Raw genomic sequence first — 25,058 nt, 5'->3', positions numbered from 1 at the left:
CTGTGTCCCTTCAGAAAAGGGCAGGTCTCCCACAGAAATCAACCAAACATGGCATATCAAGTTGCAGCAAGACTAGACACTCCCCTCATATTAAGTCTGGATAAGGCAATTCAGTAAGAGGAAAAGGGTCCCAAAAGCAGGCAAAAGACTCAAAAGTCAGCCCCCACCCCCACACCCCATTAGAAGTCTCACAAGAAGACTAAGCTATACAAACATAGGCAAAGAGCCTAGGTCAGACAGTGTAGGCTCCCAAATTGTTGATTTAGTCTCTGTGAGCATCTCTGGCCCACGTTACTTGATTCTGTGGGTTTTCTTGTAGTGTCCTTGACCCCTCTGGCTCCTAGAATCTTTTTTCCCTCTCTTCTACTTGATTTCCTGAAATCACCCAGTGTCCCTCAAATTATTAATCAATCAAAAAAGTATTCTTTTATAGCAGTAACTTTATGAAACTTTGTATTTTACTCATTCTCCAGTCTCTCCTGCCAATTATCAACATATTAATCATTAAAAGAATACAAAGTAGCTAGAGAGTGGCATTGCTATACAACAACTGGACTTCCAGCTCAACCTGTCTCATGAAGCATGGTCCAGATCTAAAACTTATATAGCAGCTTGGGGACACATGATCTCTGTATGTAAGAATGCTGGCTTGTTAAAGTTATATTTCACCTGCCACTAAGCTAGACACCCCAGACTGACCAGTCAGGTTTCCCCCTCTGAGAATTACCCATTTATGTTTTTTCTAATGTCTGGATGTCTCTTTCTTACTGGGCTGTAGTTCTCTGTAATTCTAGGCATTTGTTACTGCTTATGTGTATGGCTTATTTCTTCACTTGATTTGATACTTTTTTTTTTTTCAATTTAAGTATGTGTCTCCCAGGGCTGGAGAGACGGCTCAATGATTAAGAACACGACTGCTCTTCCGGAGGTCCTGAGTTCAATTCCAGGCAACCATATGGTGGCTCACAACCATCTGTAATGGGATCTGATGCCCTCTTCTGGTGTCTGAAGAGAGTGAAAGTGTACTCACATACATAAGATGTGTCTCCCAAAAAGCACTCCTGCTCCCCTAAAGCACACCCCACTTATGGCTCAGTTTGCTTTTAGAGTTGTTTGAGATCATTCTCAGTACCAAGGTCACACTAAGTTTTCAGTTTGTTTTGTTGAAGCAGGTCTTACTATGTAGCCCATGGTAATCTGGAGATCACAACATAGCCTACGTTGGCCATGGACCTACAATTCTCTTACTCCATTCTCCAAAGTATTAGGCTGATAAGTGTGAGGCACCATGCTTGGCTTTTTCTTTATTCTTTTCTTCCTCTTTCCCCTCATGGAGTCTTATAATGTAGATCAGGGACGCCGCAAACTCATAATACTTCTCCCCCCAAACTCCCAAGTACTAGAGCTATAGGGATGTGCTACTTTACTCAGCTTGGCTTTGATGAAAATGTCAACATTTCTGCCACATGAAATCGGTTTGTCCTTTTGTGACAGGACCTCACGCAGCCCAGATTAGCTTCCTTCGACACTGCCCTGCAGTCGAGAGTGACCTTGAACTTCTGCTCTTGCTCCTTCCGTTCCTAAGCGCTAGAATCAGACATGGTTCACCAGGCCAGGCTTACACCAGCTTTTTATTTTATTTCATGTGGACGAGTATTTGCCTGCATGTTTATCTGTGGACGATCTGTGTGCCTGTATCCATGGAGGCCAGAATACAGCATCAAATCCTCTGGAACTGGAGTTTTAGGCAGTTGTAAGCTGCCTTGTGGGTGTTGGAAACTGAACCCAGGACCTCTGTAAGAACAGTCAGTGCTCTAAATGCCTGAGCCCTCTCCTCAGCCCCTGCGACTTAGCTATTAAGTACCAACTAAACAATTCTCCCAGCCCTGGAATTCACTCTGGTATAACGTGTACAGACCCTTTGTCATGCTTAAGCTAACTGAAAGCTGGCTGCACCACATCTAGCCACAATGCAACTGTTCTTGTTAAAGGCTTCCTGGCTCCAGTGCTACATGCAGTAGGTACTTGTAATAAATATCTAGACCTTAGCAACAAAAAGTAACCTCTCCACTTTCCTGACATTGTCATGACTTTCAGTCCTGCTGGTAGCTCATTTATAGTCATCTTTCATTGATGACACCTTCTGAGTGAATGAAGCCTCTGGATGCTGGGAACAAGCCAGGGTATTTTTTAGTCTTTTCCTCTAGTGTATATATTACCTGGTCTTATCCTTGACTTTAAGTGTATAGGTATTTCCAACTTAACATGACTCAAAAGGAAGTCATTTGATTTATCACCAAATATATCTTCCCTGTATCTTTTACTGCCATACCTATACAAACAACAATTTAATCTACCCTCTTTCCTGACCTTCACATATATAATGTACTAGTCAAGTCCTATCAATGTTTACCACTATTAATGATTAGAGCATGCAAGTCAAAACCACAATAAAATACCTCTTCATCCCCAGAATGGCTATAATGAAGGATGGGCAGGGTCTAGGGTACAACTCAGAGTATAACCATTTATGTGATACATATGAGGCTGTAGATTTGAATACACACACACACACACACACACAAGGTAACAGGAAATATGATAGACAGGAGAAAACAGGAGAAAAATGTGATGAGAAAATAGGAATTTCCTACACCACTAACAAAAATATAAAATGGAGGTTGTCAAGATGATCCAGTTGGTGGGGTAGTGGTGAAGGTCCAGCTGCCAAGCCTGCCGATCTAAGTTCAAGCTGCAGCATCCATGTGGTAGAAGAGGACTCATTCCTACATGTAGTCCTCTGACCTTCCACACTTGCACAATGGCACATACTCAAACCTCCCTCTCACAAGAAATAAAATGCAATGAAAAATTAATAAAACAAAACAGAATGGTGGAAAGTTTGATAATTCCTTAAAAAGTAAACAAAGAGGACTTGCAAGATGTCTCACTGGGTCATGGCACTCGCAACCAAACCTGACGACCTGCATTTAAACCAGCTGCCAAGCCTGCCGATCTAAGTTCAAGCTGCAGCATCCATGTGGTAGAAGAGGACTCATTCCTACATGTAGTCCTCTGACCTTCCACACTTGCACAATGGCACATACTCAAACCTCCCTCTCACAAGAAATAAAATGCAATGAAAAATTAATAAAACAAAACAGAATGGTGGAAAGTTTGATAATTCCTTAAAAAGTAAACAAAGAGGACTTGCAAGATGTCTCACTGGGTCATGGCACTCGCAACCAAACCTGACGACCTGCATTTAAACCCTGGGACTCACATGGCACAAGAATAGAACAAATTCCCACAGGCTATCCTTTGGCCATGCCATGGTGATGGGTGGCACACCCACCACACACATATATGCAATACACTTCTTTTAAAAAGATTTATATGAAGAACAGCCAGATGACAATGACCCAGCAAGTCTGCTTTGGTGGGGGAGGGGCTGTAACACATAGCCCCACAAAAATGAAAGCAGAAACTCCAACATCTACTTGTATAGCTATTGCAGATTAACCCATTTCTTCCAACATGGTTCACAGTAGCTAAAAGGTAGAAATAACCAGTGGCTACCAACATGTGATTTTTAAAAAAGTGTATATTGTATACCTTATAGTGTATAAAAAAACAAAAATCTGACACATAAGCTGAAATGATTAGGCTAGTGAGCCAAGCCAGGCAGAAGAAAATGAACACTATATAATCCACCTTATATGAAATATCTAGAATAGGTAAATTCAGAAGTAGAATCTAAGTCAGAGGTTACCAAAAACTGGAAGAAAGGTGAATGAAAAGAGTTACTACTTAATAGTCATATAGAATTTCTGCTCATTTGTATTTAGAAAGCTTTGGAAACGATGATAGCTGTACAATATTGTGAATGTAAAAATGCACTGATACAATAACAAAACCTCGTATACACTTGCATACACACACCTGCACACACATTATCACAACTTAAAGTCAGGTAACAATCATAGAAGGCTAAGAGAGAATAATCAAGAATTTATGGCCAGCTTGAATGACATAGTAAGGCACTGTCTCAAGAAAGAAGAACAAAAACCACAATTGAATGCTCTAAAAATCTGCCTGCAGAAGGCTAAGCTGAGGCTGAAATGTGCCCCAATGGTAGAGCAAGTGCATATGCTTAGGATATACAAAGCCCAAGGCTCCATGTCTAGACACAAAGAATAACCACTATACAGTACATAAATTATATCCCAACGAAACCTTTAAACTGTACCAAATGAGTTATTCATTGCTGGATAGTCAATGTAACTAGTAAAAGTCTTTAGTAAAGAATTATTATGGATTTATAACCCACTTTTTCTCAAATTAATACACTAAAATGCAACTAGGATTCATACTCGTAGCACTAACTAGCCATGGATTTTGTTACAGACTGTACATAATAGTACAGACCAATACTGGTACTAAGACAATTGTGCGTGTGTGTATGTGAGTGTGTGTATGTGAGTGTGTGTGTGCATGTGTATGTGTACATATGAGTTGATGTTGGCTGTCTTTCTAAGTGGTTCTTTAGCTTATTTTAGACAAGGTTTCTCACTCAACCTCAAGCTTGTCAAGTAGGCAGACTGGCGGGCCAGCAGGCTCCTGAGGTCCTCCTATTTCCACCTCCCAGTGCTGAAATGACAAACACACACTGCCATACACAGCCATTTATGTGGGTGCTAAAAATCCAAACTCAGGTCCTCACACTTGCATAGTAAGTATTTTACCAATTGGGTCATTCCCTTGAACCCTATCTTAATAATTTTTTGAAAAATATTGGAATGTTAAGTCTAGGGAAATTAAATAATGCAAATGATCAAATGTGTAGTTACGATTCTATTTACATATATAAAAATTAAACTAATCACATAAATTAAAAGGAAAAATCACCCTAGATACCTACTACTGTCTTTGTAGACTAAAAAGATGCAGGCCATTATCTTCAAAAATTCAGCCACAACCACTGCTGTAGAAGACAGATAACGAGGTCCCTCCTCTTTTAAAGTCCTAGAATAACGCATCGTTAGAACCAGACTGGTAGTCTGAAACACCAAAATTCCCAAGGAAAGATATTTTAGGTTGGCAGACATTGTTTTCTCTTCATTTGTCTGAAAAACAAAATAAACAGGGCAAGTTAATCAAATTAAAAAATACAGACACTAATATTCAACAAGAGACAGAGGTTTCAAACAAGACAAGCATCCTCTTTCTAACTGCAACAAGAGCAACCAAAAAAAGTCAACAACCACAAAACAGGCCAAAGACAGAGGCATCTGCCAGAAACTCAGGCTGAAGAAAATAGAGGAAAACTGACTCGGGTCTGAAGGATGTCTGAGGGATGGGTCAGCACTGAAATCTTGGGTATTCTTGCCAACCTCTGTATTCTATATTCAAGTGCTACAACACCACCAGTGTAGAACAACAAAACAGCCGAGGAAGATTCAGTTTCTCTAGCCAAACAAAAGACAGTTCTCCTAAAACCTTGACCATTCCAGCCGAGTACTGTATAACTGTGGGGAAAGCCTTAACCATGAGCACCTGAACTAAGGAGAGTAGAGGTGGTGACCCCTTCCTCCCACAACAGGATCCATAGACAGGGACTTTGAGGTGGAGCCCTGTTGGCCATTCCTGTCACATACAAACTTACTATCAGCAAACAGAATTCACACACAAGTGGCTAGGAATAAAAGAGATTTAAGTAGGAACTAGAGTTTCACAACATACGAATGTTCAAATACAACTCAAAGTGAGTATAGTCACCAAAGCAAATCTTCATCGAATAACTACAGTCAATAGAGAATACAAAAAAAAAAAAAAAAAAACCCAGATATTGGTGTTATAAGAATTTCAAGGAAACAGCAATAAAAATACAACAAAAAAATTAAATTAAACTTCCCTAATAACAGCAACCACAAAGTCCTTCTAGTCCAATAAACTATTTCAACATTGTTCCAAGAAACTTTTACTACTACTACTACTACTACTACTACTACTACTACTACTACTACTACTACTATTACTACGACTTGGTGATGCCAGGGTGTGAGCCCACGTCTTCTCACATTCTAAGCTTGCTGTCTTTCTCTAAGCAACAGCCCAGTCCCAATAGACTCACCTTAAATGTAAAGCAGAAATATGATGAAAAGTGGCCATCTTAATAGTTTGACACTTAAAGTCCCAACTATTTGAGAAACTAATTCAGGAAGAACACTTAAGGCTAGGAGTTCAAGACCAACCTGGGCGACTTACTGAATGAAGCCTAGCCTCAAAAAGGAAGAAGGGAGAGAGTCCTTGAGGGAAGGAGAAGAAAGAGTGGAAAAGAGAAATGGGCAGGAAGGATAAAGATACCATGAGGAAACTATGAAAAAATTGGAGGGCTTACATTAATGTCTGGCAAAAAGCTTACATTACTTCTAAATTTGAAGGATATTTCATAGTAATAAAAGGATCAATACACCAGGAACCTATAGTCATTATAAATGTATATGTGCCTTATTAAGGTATCTTCAAAGCACGTAAAACAAAAAGATCAGAAATAAAAGAAAAATAGTAGGCAAACCCAGTCATAACTAAAAGTATTTAACCTACTTTTGAAAAAAAATATGGTAGAATGAGGGGTAAAAAAGGACTAGAGGGTTTCAGCTAACTCTAACAGGCGTGCAGACAGTCCACACAGATCATAAGCATGCTGAAGCATGGTACTCACTCTATTTCCCACCCAACGTAACGTTATATACCTTTTGTGCCTCAGATTAATTTAGAAATACAATACAATCCCCAAAACACCCTCTAGCCATCTGTGGAGGACTGAGTAAGAATGGCCACATATATGAATGGTTAATTGTCAGAGAGTAGCACTATTTGAGAAGTATTAGGAGGTATGGTCTTGTTAGAGAAAGTCGTTGGGGGTGGTCTTTGAGGTTTCACAAGGCCAAGCAAGGCCAAGTGTCACTGTTTCTTTCTGCCTATAGATGAGGATGTAGCTTGACTACTTCTCCAGCACCATGCCTGGCTGAGTGTGTACACGCCCTCTGTATGAGGATAATGCACTAAACCTCTGAAACTGTAAGCAAGCCCCCAGTTAAATGCTTTCTCTTGTAAGAGTTGGTTGTGGTGTCTTTTTACAGCAGTGGCACAGTGACTAGGACACCTTTAGTAGAAACTAGAAGGATGACTTCTTTTTTCTTTTAGATAATACGTTTTGAGTTGCTTTGCTTTAGGATCAACCTTTTTTGCCCAGGCTCAAGTCATATGCTGACAAGCTGATTTGAAGACACATGCAAATGTGAAGGACCTAGTCAATGAAAACCTGGTGGAAAGCCTGGTGGTGGTAGCACCTTTATTCCCAGTGCTCAGGGGCAGGCAGATCTCTGAGTTTGAGGACAGTCAGGGAGGGCTACAAGAGAAACCCTGTTTTAAAACACACACACACACACACACACACACACACACACACACACACACACACACACACAGAGAGAGAGAGAGATTTAGAAAGAGTAAGTTAAAGGAATTCAATAAAATACTGGGCTGCTGAGCTTCCAGACTCACTAGAAAGCTAAGAAGAGGGCCGTCATAAGCACAGGGCCATCATAATGGAATACAGTCCGGAATTAGAACCACATATCCTGCTTTGTTCAGATAGCTATCAGTACCTGTTCCTGAGTAGCTTATAAATAACAGAATAACAGAAATGTATTTCCTACAGTTAGTTCTAGAGACTGGACGTTCCAGATAACCATGGAAGCATTGTCAGGTTCTGGTAAGGTCTGTCTTCTAGGACAGATGACTGTCTTGACATCGGACCCTCACATGGTAGTGCATCAAGAGTTCTCTGGGGACTTTAACCTTGTCTACAAGGGCTCCCATCTCCTAATTAATTATCACCCAAAGGTCCTACTCCCCAGTGCCATTACAGTGGCACAGTGGTTGAATGCAAACTTCTCTTTAGAGGACCTGAATTCAGTTTCCAGCACATTTTAGGAAGCTTATACCTGTAACTCCAGCTCCAGAGGAACTGATACCCTCTTCTGGAGCCTGTAGGCGCGCGCGCGCGCACACACACACACACACACACACACACACACACACACACACACACACAGTCAAAATCACACACAAATAAGTAAAAATCTTTTATCTTTTTCTTTTAAATATCACCTATGGGGCAGGAGAAATGACTCAGAGGTCAAGAGCACTGGCTGCTCTTCCAGAGGTCCTGAGTTTAATTCCAAGCAAACACATGGTGGCTCACAAACATCTGTAATGAGATCTGATGCCCTCTTCTGGCCTGCAAGCACACATGCAGGCAGAACATTGTAAACATAATAAATAAATAAATCTTTTACAATAAAATAAAGTAAAAATATCACCTATGGGTCAAAGTGCAAGCTTAGAAAATACAAGTGCTATCTGGGTAAGACTGATGATCCAAGTTCAATCCTGGGAATCAAGGTATCCACTGACTCCCATCTGTAAATCTGTAAATCCCATGGCCAGATGGGAGGCAAAGAGAATCACCCAGAAGCTCACTGGCTAGCTAGGCTGGAGTAATCAGGATGGCAGAATAAATAAGAGAGATCTTGCCTTCACGCGGGAGGAGAGAATTAAATCCTGAAGTTCTCTGACTTCCACATGTATACCATAGCACACATGTACCCACAAATACACATATATACATGCATGCACACATATAAATTATATCATAACACACTGAAACATAATTTTGAAAACAATATATGCTATATTATATAAAATTCTCCAAAAAAGGCAAAACTAATCTGTATTGATAGATACAAACTTAAGACTGATCAGAGTGAAGAGTTAGGATTGAGAGCTGACTACAAAGGCACACATAATAAGGAATTCCATTGGTGATTACAATATTTTGGGCAGTAATTATATGGTATTGACTTATCAAAAATCACAGGACTGCAGTTAAAGTAGGCACATCTTACTGTACATAATTTAAACTTCAATTAAGCCCATTTTAAAACTTAGTGGTCAAGGCCACACTAAATGACAGCATTCCCTACCAGGGTTTCATGTAGCTTTAGTTCAGGCTAGGGTATCTTTGGATTAATGCCAGCCATATTCTGTTTCCATGGTCTTTACTAAACTCTCTTTTCCATGGCTCCCATCTTCCACTCAAATTCTCTAAATCTGTATGAACTTTTTCTAGTATATTTCCCACAGTTAATATATTTAGAGCACTAGATAAATAACCACCCCACAACTACTAACTACTAAAACAGTACATGGCTGAGCAGATTCAGCGATTGTTAGTCCCTCCGTCAGGCTAAAGTTTACAGAGACTCCACCCCTTGTCCTTCTTTCTCTGAGACAGAGCCCTGACTGGCCTGGAACTTAGTATGTACAGTAGACTGACTTGAATTCAATAGAGATTTGCTTGCCCCTGACTCCGGAGTAATGGGATTAAAGACATATGCTACCATGAACACACATGGTGCACAAAAATATATGTTCTCAAAACACTCATGCACATAAAGTAAATATAAATATTAATTTTTAAGAGTAGGTTTCTGTGTGCTTACTCTGTGCTACCAAGATCATTAATATATCTATTTTAATAACAATGTTCCAATTTATTAGCAAATGAAAACATAAAGGTCAGTTTCTGGCCAGGCATGGTGGTTGGTGCATGGAATCCCAGCACTTGGTAGTCAGCTGCGGAGATCACCACAAATTCAACAACAGCTGGTTTACATAACTGAGTTCCAGGCCACCCAGGGCTAAATAGTAGACTCCACCTCAATAAATAAACAATAAGTTCCCAAGCCAGCATGTACTTTCACAATTTTGCTTTTCCATTACCAAACATACACACATCTGTGTACATATTTTCAATAAAGGGCTTATTAATGCTTTGGTCTCTCACTTTTAAACCACACTGATGTAAATAGCAGTCATGTAGTTCCTATCTGTCCAAGTCCTTTGTGTCCTAGGGCTAGGAACTGACTCTAGGTCTGGTTAGGCTCTCTTACAGCCTCCTCCCTTTCTCTTCTCTATGCACTGAGGGTCACACTCAGACCTTGACACATGCTAGGCAAGTTCTTTATCACTGAGCCCTCATCAATAAATCTTGCACTTGCTTACTAACTGCCATATTTCATCTGAATTGCTGAGTGCATCTAATATTTATAAAGTTGAGTTCATTACTTTTACGTTTCTTTGAGGGAAAACATATCACAAAATTAATTGATCTATATTCCACTCATTGAGATTCAATGAGTGCAGATGGCTTGATCAGAACTTACTTTTATATTTTGAACAACAGACAAAAAACGTACTAAACTTTTTCAAATTCCAAGAGATTCTCACTAATTATTTAACAGTCTTCAAAAAAACAAAAACAAAAACAAAAAAACGCAAAACAAAACAGAGGGCTAGAGACATAGCTAAGTGATAGAGCACTTGCCTGCTATGTTTATATGAGGCCCTGGGTTTGATCCATAGGAATGCAAAGAAAAGAAAAAATGATTTTTCAAATATATGGGAGGCCAGGCATGATGGTCCATCCTTTGATCCCAGAACTTTAGAGGCAGGCAAGCAGATCTCTCTGAGTTCAAAGCTACATAGTCAACTTCAGGCCAGCCATGGCTCAGAGACCCTCTCAAACAAAACAAAACAAAACCAACAACCAAAAAATGCTACAAATACAGCAGAACCTACAGTATAAATATATTTACCTGGTAATTATGTCCTTTACTTTCATTAAAGTGGTTCCTTTAGGATCTAAAGATCCTTGTTTTATAAAGATTTGACAAGTGATTGTAAGTTATCTCAAGTGTTAAATAATAATACACTACAGGGTTGGTAGTTTACTTCAGTGGTAGAGCACCGAGCTAGCCTGCATGAAGCTGTGGGTTTAATGCCCGGCAATGCAAACACACATATGCATCCATCCATACATGCATGCCATAATGCATATACATCCTTACTGTCCATTATTACCGATGACTACCTTTCCCCAAATTAATCAAGATTACTGTGATTAGATGTGATCATCAATTGAATTACAGATATATATTAATTTCTGAAATACTCAAAATACCATATGCTGCCAGACACAATGACACACGCCTCTAATCCCAGCACTTAGGAGGCAGAGGTCGGAGAATGTCTGTGCGTTTAAAGACAACTTATTCTAGATATCCAGTTTTGTTTCAAGAAACCCAGAACTACATACTCTGGCCCAAAACAAAAACAAAAAGTACCATACACCAATCATGTAGATAGGCCCTTATAGACAAATCTGAAAATCTGTATGTTGCAGACTTACCTCCAATGATTTTACTAAGTCTGGTAGTTGGAATAGAAATGGCCTCCATCTATTTATCTGTTCGAATGTTTGGCCATAGAGAATGACACATTAGAAGGTGTGGCCTTGCTGGAGAAAGTGTGTCACTGTGGAAGCGGGCTTTGAGGTCTCAGTCTCCTGCTGCTGCCTGTGGTCAAGACGTAGAACTCTCAGTTCCTACTCCAGCACCATGTCTGCCCTCATGCTGTCATGCTTCTCCCCATGAGGATAAGAGACTGAATCTCTGAAACTTTAAGCCAGTCTCAATTAAATGTCTTTTATAAGAGTTGTTGTGGTAATGGTGTCTCTTCCCAGCATTAGAAACCCTAACTAAGACAGAAGTTGGTACAAGGAATAGGGTATTGCTGGGATAGGCTGGACCATGCTTTTGTTTAGAGGAATGTGGAGTTTGGAATTCTAAATAAGGAAAGCAGTGGAATGCTTTAAGTGGGGCTCAATGGGTCATACTAATAGGAATATGCAAGAGAGTGCTGCTGACACGATTTGAACTGCGGGGCATAGCTCAAGAGGTTTCAGAGGAGAATTTTAGTATGTGAGCTAGAAAACAGAAAAGCTGAAAAACAGAAAGCTGGTAGTGATGTAATACAATAAGGGGCCATGCTCCAGCCCCAGCAGCAGAACCTGGCTGCTTCAACCATGTGGTTCTAGCTTCAGAGTCAAGGATGGGAGCATGAGGTTATAGACTGTACCTCAGCCACTAAGGAAAGTAGCTAAGGCCTGGTATGTGGCAGGAGTGTCCCTGCATGGAGGCCTAGAGCAGCCGCTATGTGAAGCTGTGAAGGTGAAGCATGGATTGGAAACCCAAAAATGTTGAAGATGCCAGAGCCATGGGAGAGTTAACCTGCCATTATCATTATTATTGTTGCTGTTTAATAATAATAATAATAATAATAATAATAATTTTTTTTGAGGCAAGGTTTCTATGTAGCCCTGGCTGTCCTAGAACTCACTTCTGTAGACCACGTTGGCCTTGAACAACAGATCCAACTCCCTCTGCCTCCCAAGTGTTGGAATTAAAGGAGTGTATCACACAGGGCTTTAGTTTTGATTATATATATTTGATTATATATAGGCTGGATGTGTCAGATCTCCCTGGGGCTGGAGTTACAGGTGGTTTGTGAACTACCTAATATGGGTGCTGGGATTGAGCTCTTGTCATCTGGTCTATGTTCTCTCTATCCCGTGGTTTTGAGACAGTCTATGCTAGCGTCTAACTAGCAGCAATCCACTGCTTCTGCAGTGATTATAGATATAGATGTCATTATGCTGTATGTTGATTTATTTTTAGATACACAGGAAAAACTCAGTGACCCTTTAGAGAAAATAACTTGGTTTTGCTATGCTGTAGATAGAACCAAAGGCCTTGCACATACTAGTCAAGAACTCCTCCTCCAAGCCACATCCTCACCCCACACTGGTGCTTATAAAGTTCCTAGTATATTCCAAGTTAAACACCTTTTCACTGTTTCTCATTGCCCTTTTTCCTCAAGGTGTTCCATGTCTGTTTAAACAAGATGCCATCACTGGTGTAAGTTATAGCTCTGTCAAATTTTAACTTGTTCTCTCATAGATTACAGACTTTCCATTATTATAATGAAACAAAATCAAATGCTCAAATATTTTTTCAGCTATACAAATATAAAATCTATTTTATGTCAATTTGTGGGTATGATTTGCTCAGTATTCAGTGATAGGGAAAACAATGATATGGCCCAGTAAGAGAAGCTTTACCCTGCCATTGTGTGGTCACACAGCAGTGAAATGTACACACCCATTTCCTGCCTGTACTATGCAGCGCTGTCATTTCCTCCCTGTGGTCATTTCCCACCATAAAGGCAAGAGTTAAAGACATTCTCCAAAGATCAGAACATAAATAAAAGCCAGATGGTACCAAGAAACACTGGCCACTATGAAAAATTCAAAACTAGGGAGACAAAAGGTCAAAAATATAAACAAAACTCAGCTGTCCAGACTAGAATAAGCCATCAGGTTTGCAAGTCACTTAGAATGGTCAGCACTGTCATTAGCATTGGGTACACAGTAAAAATCAAAACAATCTAAACCATCTGCTTCTGTATGCACATTACTCTTCAGCAAGGACGATATATTCAAACAATCCAAGATGCAAGAGGGGGAGGAGGGACGAAAGGAGAGAGAGAGAGAGAGAGAGAGAGAGAGAGAGAGAGAGAGAAGACATGAAAACTGTATTTGAACTTCTATGACAGGAAAAAACCCATAGGGTAGAAAGGAAAAAGGAAAGCTATGTCAACTTAGAAAGGCTCCAAAGTCTTTCCGTGAGTGGTTCTGTGTTACAATCAGGTAAATACTAAGCATGCCAAGATTTAGAAGGCACATGTAAGTTAAGAGATATTAACTGAAGACTGTCAGGGTTAGATGTAGGAAGGGATTTATGAGATGGCTGAGTGGGTAGTGTTTGCCACTAGGCCTGACAACCTGAGTTCAATTCCTGGAACACATTGTGGAAAGAGAGAACCAACTCCCACAAGCTGTCCAGACTTCCTTCCACATAAGTGACACAGCGTGGACCCCAGACACACTAAATAAATAAACAAGCAAACAGATGTCATTTAAGGTTGTTTACCACAGTGAGGGCGACACAGTACTGGCAGGTACTCTCCTCTCCTCGCTCTAGGTCAGCCCTTTTCCTAACTAAGTAGCAGTGGCCTCAGCCTCCATCAGACTCTTGACTGAGATGACAGAGCTCCATAATTTCCCACTAGCTTTATTCCATGGTCTTACTCTGGAAGTAAGATGCAGACATGGCTGACTTCCTCTTTGGAAGCCCTGACTTGTCCAACCCACATCTGTGTCATGAGGGCTTCTTAGCAGATTTTTAACTAATTCCCAATACCCTCTTCTTTCCCCTTTACTTTACTTGTTGCTTTTCTAAATGCCTTATTCCATGACTCTGACTGCTTTCCTAATTGAGCCCTAATTGGTACAGTTATTGAGACCCAAATGTGGTCTTACCTTTTACCCATAGGTAAGAGAATCATAATGACAAGCATCTGGGGTTAATTCTCCAATGTAATGGTCAAGGAGATACTGGTGTCATGTGTAGTAAACACTCTACATCTTCCTCAACAGTCACCTGCAATGGAGGAGGTTGTGTGATGAAGGCCTGGCTCACCACCCCCTGTATTGGCAATGGGAGTCCAGAGCTTTTGCTGGTAGCTTCTAAGTAGCTACAAAACTCAGATAAAGAATGACATCAAGGCCCTAAATTCACAGCCCAAGAACCAAACAGAATTAGAAACTTTCTACCACTGCCCTGGAACAAAACCATACTTCATTTAGCAAACTTGGCATTTCTGAGAAACAAATCCTATGGGAGAACAAAATAAAAGGCTAATTGAATTTAAAACCTTACAGAATCTCAGGATGATATTATGCATAATTTTACAATCTCTGTGTCTCAATACATCAAAATGCCTTAAAAATTGTACTAGGATGAGTAACCCCCAAAATACCATTCTGGCCTGTGGAACCTATGCTTGTTTTGTTACTTGGTGAAGGTTATGGAAAGAGTACACTTTCTATGTTCACATGCAGGTGAAATTCAGAATCTGGAAGCTAGGAATGACAGTACGTGCCTATAATCCAAACATCTGGGCAGTGGACACAGCAGGATCAGGGAGAGTACAAGGTTTTCTCTGCTAAGAGTGAATTTGAGGCCAGCCTGAGCTACATGAGACCCTGACTCAAAAATCTAACAACAACAAAAGAAATTAAGATAAGCCAAGTGTGCATGCCTATATCCCTGCATTTGGCAGAGGCAGGAGGATCACTTCAAGTACAAGGCCAGCTAGGCCTATGTAGCTAATTTCAGGCCTCCCACAGCTTCATAGGGAGATACCAACTCAAAAAAGAGTGGACATAAGAGAATATGTGAGGATCTAGTATACAACACAGTCAACCACACTGTTGTGTGTTTGTCTGTGGAGCCTTGGCTGTGCTGGAACTCACTTTGTAGATCAAGCTGACCCTGAACTTAGAGATCTGCCTGCCTCTGCCTCGAGCACAAGCCCTGCTGCCAGGAGTCCCTTTGGAGCCATCTTTACTTCTAGACCCATGTGCTCTACAGGACCAGTGTGAACTGGTATGCAAGTGATCGCATGCTTTCCATGAGATCAGAGGCCAAAGACAGGTTTGGCCACCCAGTGACTAGATGCACTGTGGTCTTCCTTTAGGTAGCAGGCTATACACAGAAGCTCTCTTCTTGGTTGCAGTAATACAACATTTTATTTATTTTTCCACATTAAAAAAAAAGTAAAATACGCCAGGCAGTCATGGCATGTGTCTTTAATCCCAGCAGAAGCAGGCAGATGTGTCTGAGTTTAAGGCCAGCCTGGTCTACAAAGTAAGTTCCAGGACAGGCGGTGTTTCACAAATGACTACACAGATAGTCAGGGCTACACAGAGAAACCCTGTCTCAAAGAAGTGGGGGAAAAAGGACAGATAAAAGGGCTGGAGAGATAGCTCAGCACTGACTGCTCTTCCAGAGGTCTTGAGTTCAATTCCCAGCAACCAAATGGTGGCTCACAACCATCTGTAATGGGATCGGATGCCCTCTTCTGGTGTGTCTGAAGAGGGCAACAGTGTATTCACATAAATAAAATAAATCTTTTTTAAAAAGGAGTCCTACAGCAGCATATTTTCCTCTACTTCCCCAAGCTATGCACTTGGGGTCAGTTTACAAATTCTAAAACAAGGGTGAACTCCTTAGCTTCTATTTCCCAGCTGGATGGCTCTGGTAGTTTCATTAGCACCAGCAGAAATGTACCTGGTTCTCCCTTACTGTGAGGAAGAGAGAATCTCCAGACAGAGAGCAGTAAAGAGGGTGTGAAGTTCAGGTACTACAATGAAAGGGTTATTTTGTTTTGAGTAAAAATGTATTTTACTTTACTTTATTTTATTTATGTGTATACTTGAAATGCACCATGTGACTGCAAAAATGTGGAGGTCAGAAGAGGTGTCAGATCCCCTGTAACCCCGTAACTCAAGTTACAGTTTTGAGCTGTTATGTGGGTGGTGGAAACCAAAACTGAACCCTCCATAAAAGCAGCATGTGTTCTCAAGCACTGAGCCTTCTTCCCAGCCGAATCAATAAGTCTTTATCAAAGTGCCACTGAGAGAGCCCCACAATTTAGTTGTACAATCTAAGAAATGAAAAGACAGCTGAAGGGTTGTCAGGGTTGAAGATCACACCTGTCCCCAGATTTCTTGCCCACCCACCCAGTATATGTACACACTTCTGTCATGCTACGCATTTAATAAAGTCTGCCCAGACAGAGAAGCCTTGGAAACCACAGAAAACACACTTCTCTGCCGACAGCTTTCCTTGGAGTTTGCTGGGAGTAAGTCTCAGGAGTAGCACTCCTCCAATGCATACAAATGATAACCATGTAAAATGATGGCTATATTGAGGAAACTATCCGATATATATAAAATCATTACGCTGTATACCTTGTATATACAATTTCTACTTGTTAATATACCTCAATAAAACAAAAATGCATTTTAGATGAAGAAAATAGCTGCACAGATAATGCAGGCAAAACGACCTCCCCCCACTACACAGATAATCTTCCAGTCTCTGAAGTTTAGAAACACTATAATCTGATGTGCTTAAACTCAGTAAAATATAAATTACATTAATTATGCTTGGCCAAGTCCTTCATCACACTGCTTGCTAACTTATATAGACAGGTTCAGACTGTTCCCACCCTAACTTAACCTCCATAAGCAGGTATCTTAAGAAAATATACATTTAATCACATTCTTTCCTTGTCTGTAAAATTCAACGGACACCTTTACCAAATGGAGGATACACAGCCCTTCATAATGCGACTCTAAGCTAAATTTCCGGTCATAAACTACAGCCTATCTCAAATCATTCATTGTTTCGTGTATTTTTTTTTTTTGAACAAATATTTGTCTCTTAAAAAAAAAAAAAAAAAAAAAACCCTTTCCTGGAAGGCTCAGGAAACATGACTTAAGAGAGGACAGTATTCTGAGTCCTGTAAGACTGTTCTGGGACTTGCTGCATGCTGGGTATGTGTGCTAACACTAAACTATCCTGCAGTCTTCTAGCAACTTACCCCTCCCCCTACCCTCTATGCTTATCTTTGTAATAGCACACCATGACCAATGACTTGAAGATACAATGTTAATCAGTTTCTCTAGTTGATATCCCAAAACTGTTTACCAGCCATACAGAAGATATCATCTCAAAGGAAACCAAACCAAACCAACCAAACAAACCATGACTAAGATAAGCGACTGTGGTATATCCTAAGTTAGGCAACACGATAGAGATTTTCTTCTTTTCAATGTTGTATTTCCCTGTATTGCCTTACCAGCAGGACCTGTCAGATTAAGCACTTGCTCTGTGTAGGATTTGCAAAAGCTTGACAATAGATAGAATCCACAGCATTTAAATCCTCCAGAAAGAATGATCTCTTTGAGAACTAAGTCTTTCTCAAGGGCTCTAGAGCTTTCAGGGTTCAGGGTGGTATACCTTTGGACAAGTCTTTCTGTACATAGAAGACAGACAAGGGACAAAACTTGTCCTCACTTAACAGTTTCTAAAAACTACAACTTCATAAATTAAGAACCTTGAGCAGGTTTCCTGCTAGTCATTACATACAGATTTTCTCATTTAAATATGATTTAATTTGAAAAGAAGTTATCACTTCTTTTGCAGTTTAAGATTCTGGGGTTGGAGAGAGGGCTCAGCAACTAGGACAGTGGCTGATCTTGCAGGGGACCCAAGCTCAATTCCTAGACTCACATGCAACTCAAGTCTATCAGTAACTCTGGTTCCAAGGTATCTGATACCCTCTTTTGGTCCCTGAGGGTACTGTATGCTTGTGCTGCACAGGCACTCGCATGCCAGCAAAACACTCGGCCACATAAAACACTAAAATAAAAAAATAATAACACTAACTTCGGTTCCAGGGGCTCTGATGCCCTTTTCTGGCCTCTGCATACAAATGGTGCAGATATAAATACAAAACACCATGCATGTAAAAAAATAAAAACACCCACTGAGCCAGCTCACTGACTCCTGAAAATCTATCTTATCTAACTTTTGAGGCGGGGGAGGGGGCAGAGGGGAACAGAGTATAAAGTCATATGTGACTCTTTCTTTGTGGAATGAAGTTGTTTCTAAGCATTTTATCTGATGTAACCTAAAGCTTCAACTTTAGATTAACTCTAATTTCTACAATGTTGCCTAACTTAGGATATAGTCACATACCTTAATATTTCTATTATTATTGTTATTGTTATTGTTGTTGTTTTGGTTTGGTTTCATTTGATGGTATCTTCAATATAGTTGATAAACAGTTCTGGGCAGAAAACTGGAGAAGCTGATTCACGCTCTAGTTTCAAAAATCACTACCTTGAATACCAACGACAAAACACATTTTAAAAATATCTAACAGGACTGAAAAGATGGCTGATGTTTAAGAGCAATGGTTGCTGTTACAGAGGACCAGAGTTCAATTCCTAGCATTGGTATACAACTGACATCAGCCTACAGACACCTATCTGTAACTCCAGCTCCTAAGAATTCAGAGCCGCCTTCAGGCCTGAGAGCACTGTATGCACATGGTACACATACATACATGCAGGCAAAACACATAGAAAATAAGCTTTATAAGAGATTTTTTAACTAAAATAAACTGTAGTGCACATATATATAAACACAGCAGGCACAGTGACAAAAGCCTGTAACCCTAATGAAGGTATACACACATCCCAACAAGTCTCAACAACAAAAAACAAAAACAAAAAGAAGGAAAAGAAAGAATACACACGCAGTATAATACTCTTTCATTAATGGAGACAATTAAACTAAATAGCCTTAACATAAACTTGCTGTTTTTAAAACTGAAATCTACTACCAATGCACATTAATATGAACTTAAGGGGGTGGGGCAAATTATTTAGCATCAAACAGGAACTCAAAATTTTTTAAGAAAAGAAGCTCCTAATTACTGAATTATAATCATCATCCTAGTTGGTCTTATTACTGAATCATAAAATGTGGCTTTTAACCGGGAAGTTATTTCCATTGAGTCTATCACCTCTCCACATTCATTTGGGATATTAACCTCCTTAAAGGACACATGCTTGAGTACATATATCCATGTCAAACTCAAGTGACATAAGACCAAGAGCAAATGAATTGACCTGTGTGACCTTCAGTAGTCATCTAATGGAACTAATGATGATTGTCCACTTCAGAGATAATTAAGATCCAATGGAAGACTGCCACAAGTTACAGGCTATCCTGGACTACTACTAAGTTCCAGGCTAGCCTGGAGGACTATGATAAGAAACCCTATCTCAAGTTAAGCAAATAAATATAAATAAAAAATCCCATGGTCATCTAAAAAACATTTCAATATGTTCGATAAAGTAACTTTTTAAAAAAAGAATAGAAGAATTACATTACTTTGTATTGTGGAGTGGTTTAAATTTTGAATGGCTGCCTAAATTATTTAAAATTTATTCTTAGTTAAGGGCATTTCTCAGTATCGAAGCACTTACCTAGCATTTAGTTATGCCCAATGCTCCATCCCCAGAACCACTAAATAAGTAAACAGCCGCTGAGTATTTATGAGAGAACTGCCAGAAAAAGGCATTATATCTCGGGCTTTAAAAAAAAAAAAAAAAAAAAAAAAAACGATCACAAAGAACTAAAGTTACAGTGACTGAGTGCTCCATCAATATTCCCACAGGGTTCATTTCCCAGCACAGCCTCACACAGTGAAGTGGGGGCGGGAGTGGAAGGGATGGGGGGTAGATGAAGAGAACCAGGAGAGTGGGAGACAGAAGAGAGGGGCTCCTGTGCATGTGCACACTATCAGGCCAGAAGAGGTTGCAAGGCAGAGCGACTTAAAAGCATCAAGTTCCGTTTGGAAGTTAATGGTAGGATGCATCTGGAAGCGGCCAGAAACTAGGGGCAGATACAGTAGGAAAAAAATTTAAAGGGGGTTAAGTTAGAAACATAAACGTAGAAGTCATTCATTTGAAAGCAAACAACTTGAGTTATTAAGATGGAATTAGGATGTGAGAAACAACCAAACATTACCTGTAACTACCAAAGATAGATGCATTAAAGACTCAACTCTGGTGCCATCTTCAAATATCGTGTTTAATAGAATATAATAAAGGGCATGGTCCTCAAAAGAAAGACAATTTAAGTGCCTTGCTACAGTTAAGGCCCGTTACTTCATTTAATATCCCTCAATTAATTTGAACTAGCAGAAACTTGAGTTAGCTTAAATAAAATGTTCCCTGAGCTCCTCCACTCTTCAGTACTTAGAACCCCTGCAACCTCTCGCCACACACACTGATGGGAGCCTCACATGGTTTTAGACAACCTCGGTCTAGCCTTACCGCGGGCTCCCTTTCCATCTCTTGAAGTCCTTGTAGCTTCTTGAGCACACAGTCCTCACCGAGCAGACTCGTCCCTATCCCAGGGTCACAGGTTGGGCCAGAGCTCCAGAGAAGACCACGAAAGGACTGGCCGCCAGCCTGGTCCCCAAGGCACTTGGCCCGCCAGTCTGGAGCTCGCAGGCACACTGTCTGACACACCCCTCCTCTCAGGACCTTTTCCTCCTCCACCCAGAACGTTCCAGCACGTCCAAGCCAGAGGTACAAGGCGCCCATTCATCTGCTCCCTCTGAACTAGTGCTGCAGCCCCCTGCTGCGGTCCCGGTGGCCCAGGCATCTTGTACTTCAACCGCCCCACGCCATCCCAGCCCCCAGACTCCGGCCTCGGCGTCTCGCCAGCGCCCGGTCAGTGCCCTCCGCTCACCCGCCGTGCGGCTCGGCCAGCTGCCCGCACTGGAGCTCCAGGCTCCGCGACGCCGGGCGACCCAGGCTGCCGAGCCCGCCGGCTCCGCCGTGCCCGCTGACCCGCAGCGCTGCCGGCTCCCGCGGGCTCTGTCTCCCGGACCGCCTCTCTGAGGCCCAGGCGTTTCCGGGTTCCCGCGGTCCGGTCCGCCAAAGGATCCGGCTTCCGCCTCGGCCCCGGCAAACGCCGTTCCCTGTTCGGCTCCGGTGGCCCCAGCTTCACGCTTGCCGGCCGCGTCTCTGAGGCGACCCCAATGGGGCTGTTCCTCGCGCAGCTCCCGTGACAGTCTCACGGTCGCCGGAGAGTGTGATGGGAAGGTGTCTCTCACCCCCCAATCCTGCAGCAGAAAGTGGCAGGATGAGCCGTCACTTAAGGAAGGGCAAAGTCCTTTGGGCCAAAGAACTCTTGATAGAGAACCCGGAGGCGGATCTTGGCTCCTGAAAATGACCACCAATGAGTTGAAAACAAGATTATCCCTGGTGCAGGTTACCAACCTTAGTCTAGGAGCCAGCTGGTTCAGTTAGGAATGACCCCTGCCCCCACCCTGATAGAGTGTCAGGAACGCAAAATGGGCTTAGTGTCACTAAACAGGGGAAAGGTGCAGAGAGAAGGAGAGTGATTAACCTCTTCCTGTCTGCAAGGATCTCATGCATATTACATTTCAGTCTAATAATGTATTCGAAAAGCTCCCAACCACTGTAGTCATTGCTGGCTGTGGACAGACTGAAATGTAATATTCTGGACCGGTTTGATCATCGGATACTGCAGATTTATTATCCCGTCCCTGTGAACACAATGCCCCTAGAATTAAGCTTATGCTTCTTCGTGTTGCAAATGACTAAACCATGCCTTAGGGAAGCATCGTTAGAAAAACAACAGAGAAAAATAAAATTAGATGACTTAGCAATTGATGCCTTGCTTTAAATTTTTGTGTAATCCGGGCTTCAGAAAACTTCTGGATGATGGCATGTAAATTAGATCTTGATATTTGCTAGGGACCCCCAAAGATTCATCATGCCATAAAAGTTTGGTTGCCAGCTAATGGGCTTTGGTGTTGGGGGAAGCGAATGGACAGTGAAGGCTCTGACCTAAGCCACTATGTATTAAATCTTTGAGGGTATTACTGGGAGATGGCATAAATTGTGGAATAGGTCTATCTGGAAGAAGTGGATCGCTGAGGGTGTGTCTATCCCTGGCTTTTCCTCAGGTTCTCTTTGCAGCCTGTATGCTTTTTTTGTAAACTGACCCAGTACATAAATTCCAACCAGAGTCCTAGAAGCAATGCGACCAAGTGACCATGAACCACGCATATGAAACCATGAACCCTAATAAGTCCTTCCTATGATATTTTCTCAGGCATTTTGTCGAGGCAGCAAGGAGAAATTAATAAATACAATACTTCTTAGTTGTTTTGTTTAAGACCAGGTCTCATATTATAGCTCAGGCTGGCTCCAGGCTGACATTGAAGGTCTCCATCTCTTGGCAGTCATCCTGTCTCACCCACTCTGTGCTAGCTAGGATCAAAGGCTCGAGCAGTCAGATCTATTATTGAAAAACTGACCCCAAGCCTTTGTACCTCATGTACTTCCCACTGAGCCCTTTTTCCATTTTTAAAAAGAGAAACTTAATGTTGGCATTCCTTCTAAGCTCTGCCCAACAGTTACCTGTCTCCAGGTAGGCCAGGCTTAATATAAAAGGGGCTGTCTGGCCCCTCCTAGCTCTCTGACTCTCTCTGCCTTCTCTCTCTGACCCCTTTCTCCTTCTCTCCGGTTCCCTCCCCCCTCTCTCCACCTGTTCCTGGCCCAACCCCACCCCTCCCCCTCTCAACTTCTCTCCCACCCCCTGTCTCTACTCAACTCCCCTTCCCATGTCTCTAAATAAACTCTATTCTATACCAGGTACCTGGGGTGGGAGTTGGAGTGGGGTGCCTCAGCATGGGCCCTCCAAGGCACTCCTCCCTTATCTCACCATTCCTGACTCTATGAACGTATCCTTGGCTCTTTTTTTTTTTTAATATAAAACACAACACTTAATATGCCTTGTACACGCTAATTACACCTTGGCACTATTGTGAGGTGTGCGTGTGTGTGTGTGTGTGTGTGTGTGTGTGTGTACCTTTAGAGAGTATGCATACAGCTAACCAGAAAACAGTCAACAGTCAACACTCCATCAATGTATGATTGTAAAGGAAATATATTAGCAAGAAAAATATACCTTATAACCTAAGTTCTTTTCTGTTGTTGTTTTATTTTGGTTTAAAGACAAGGTCTCCTTATATAGTCCAGGTTGCCCTGAAACTTGCTAATAGCCCAGGTTGGTCATAAACTTAGGATTCACCTTGGCCTTGCCCTCTTGACTGCTGGAATCATAGGCAGATACCACTATGCTCATGGTCACAAATAAATAAGTTAGAGAATTGGAGGATTTTTTTCCTCTTATTTTTCAGGAAATTTTAAAGTGATTTTAAAAAAACAAAAGAAGTGGAAGCACTTCCAATAATGAAGTAGTAGTAACATGTGCTTTGTCGCCCCGGAAGGCATAAAACCAAAAAATGACCTAAAACAGTGAAACTAGAGGATTAGCTCTATAACACACTCCAAGTAAGGCCTGAGGTAAAGACATGAGCCTTGTGTGGTATAGAAATGCAACTGCACTCCTAGCTGCTTGAGTTGCCTTGGTCATTCTGTCTTTTCAGAGCAATAAAGCCATAGTTAAGAAAATGGAGTGCATGGTTTTTAAAGTGTTCCCTTATGCTATTCTGAATTTCATTTGTATCTGTTGTAATGTTTCTGTGTTCCTTCCTGATTCTGTTAATTGGGAACATTTCTTTCTTTCTAATTAAAAAAAAGTAATACTTGTCAATGGCTTTTCCTAGCCTCACAATTTATGGTACAATACCTAATCTGCTCCGATGTGTACAGAATGTGTTTGACCAATACCACCCCTCTCCTTGGTCCTTCTCTAACATTAGTATGCCTTTCTATTCAGCCATTGTTTTTATAGGTGGGCTCCCACTCAACTCAGATATCATCATCCTATTTAGCCTTTTCTCCTAAGGGCCTAAATCCCTTTTCTTTGTCCTGGTTAGCATCTCAAATCATCCAGCACATAACTACATAACTTTAGTACATAACTTTCTTCTACTATGATTTGGTTTTATATTCCTCAACATTTTTCTTGAGTTCAGTACTATCCTAATTATTTATTGGATTTCCAACATCTTAGCCAAGTGCCTAACACATAAAATCATATGCCAGGTACAATAGAACACATCTGTGGTCCCAAAAATATCCAGTCAAGAATAAGGATATTCTAAGGAGATTGAGGGACCCTAAGGGCTTTTCCAGTCCCATACCCTCCTTACAACTTCCCCCTCCCACCTGGGGACAAGGCTAGGCCAAGTTCCATTCTCCACCCACAGGAACATTCTTGAGTAAAAAAAATCTCAGAATGTACTGACTGACCCTCTGAAAAGTCCCAGGTAGAGTTCAAATGCATGCCATGCTTGCTAGCTAATACATTTAATGGACAATATGCTTAGCCAATGAGTTTGAACTGTAACCTTGCTGATGTAAACTCTGCCCCTAAAGAGTATAAAAACTGCTTGTAATAGCGAATCGGGGTCACCTTCTATTCGCTCAACAGGGGCTGCTGATTGAGGTTCGAACCAACACACTGGAAAAATAAACCTCTTGCGTTTGCAATGAACTCCATTTTCATGCCTCACGTGGAGGGGTCTCCTGGTAGTTAAGACTAACTTCAAACCCTACAATACCTGTTCCTTCCTTCCACCTATCAGACTCCTTG

General features: G+C 41.2%; 1 protein-coding gene across 2 annotated transcripts in view; it reads right to left on the bottom strand.

Annotated features, from left to right (window-relative positions):
* Slc35a3 (solute carrier family 35 member A3) overlaps positions 1–21,535 on the bottom strand; it is a 38,827-nt gene extending 17,292 nt beyond the window's left edge. Inside the window, exons 1-2 of one of the 2 annotated variants that reach the window (XM_032897427.1) lie at positions 21,213–21,535; positions 4,922–5,126 (exon numbers count right to left, since the gene is read on the bottom strand). In XM_032897427.1, coding sequence (XP_032753318.1) covers positions 4,922–5,108 — 187 coding nt within the window. In that variant the 5' untranslated portion in view covers positions 5,109–5,126; positions 21,213–21,535. Of the gene's footprint in view, positions 1–4,921; positions 5,127–20,850; positions 20,955–21,212 lie in introns of those variants that run through there. The other variant, XM_032897426.1, reaches the window with a different exon arrangement.
* Between the last annotated feature and the right edge of the window lie 3,523 nt (positions 21,536–25,058).

The sequence above is a fragment of the Rattus rattus genome, chromosome 3 (genome assembly GCF_011064425.1).
Source record: "Rattus rattus isolate New Zealand chromosome 3, Rrattus_CSIRO_v1, whole genome shotgun sequence".
Lineage (NCBI taxonomy): Eukaryota > Metazoa > Chordata > Mammalia > Rodentia > Muridae > Rattus > Rattus rattus.
This window is presented reverse-complemented; position numbering and strand designations above follow the sequence as displayed.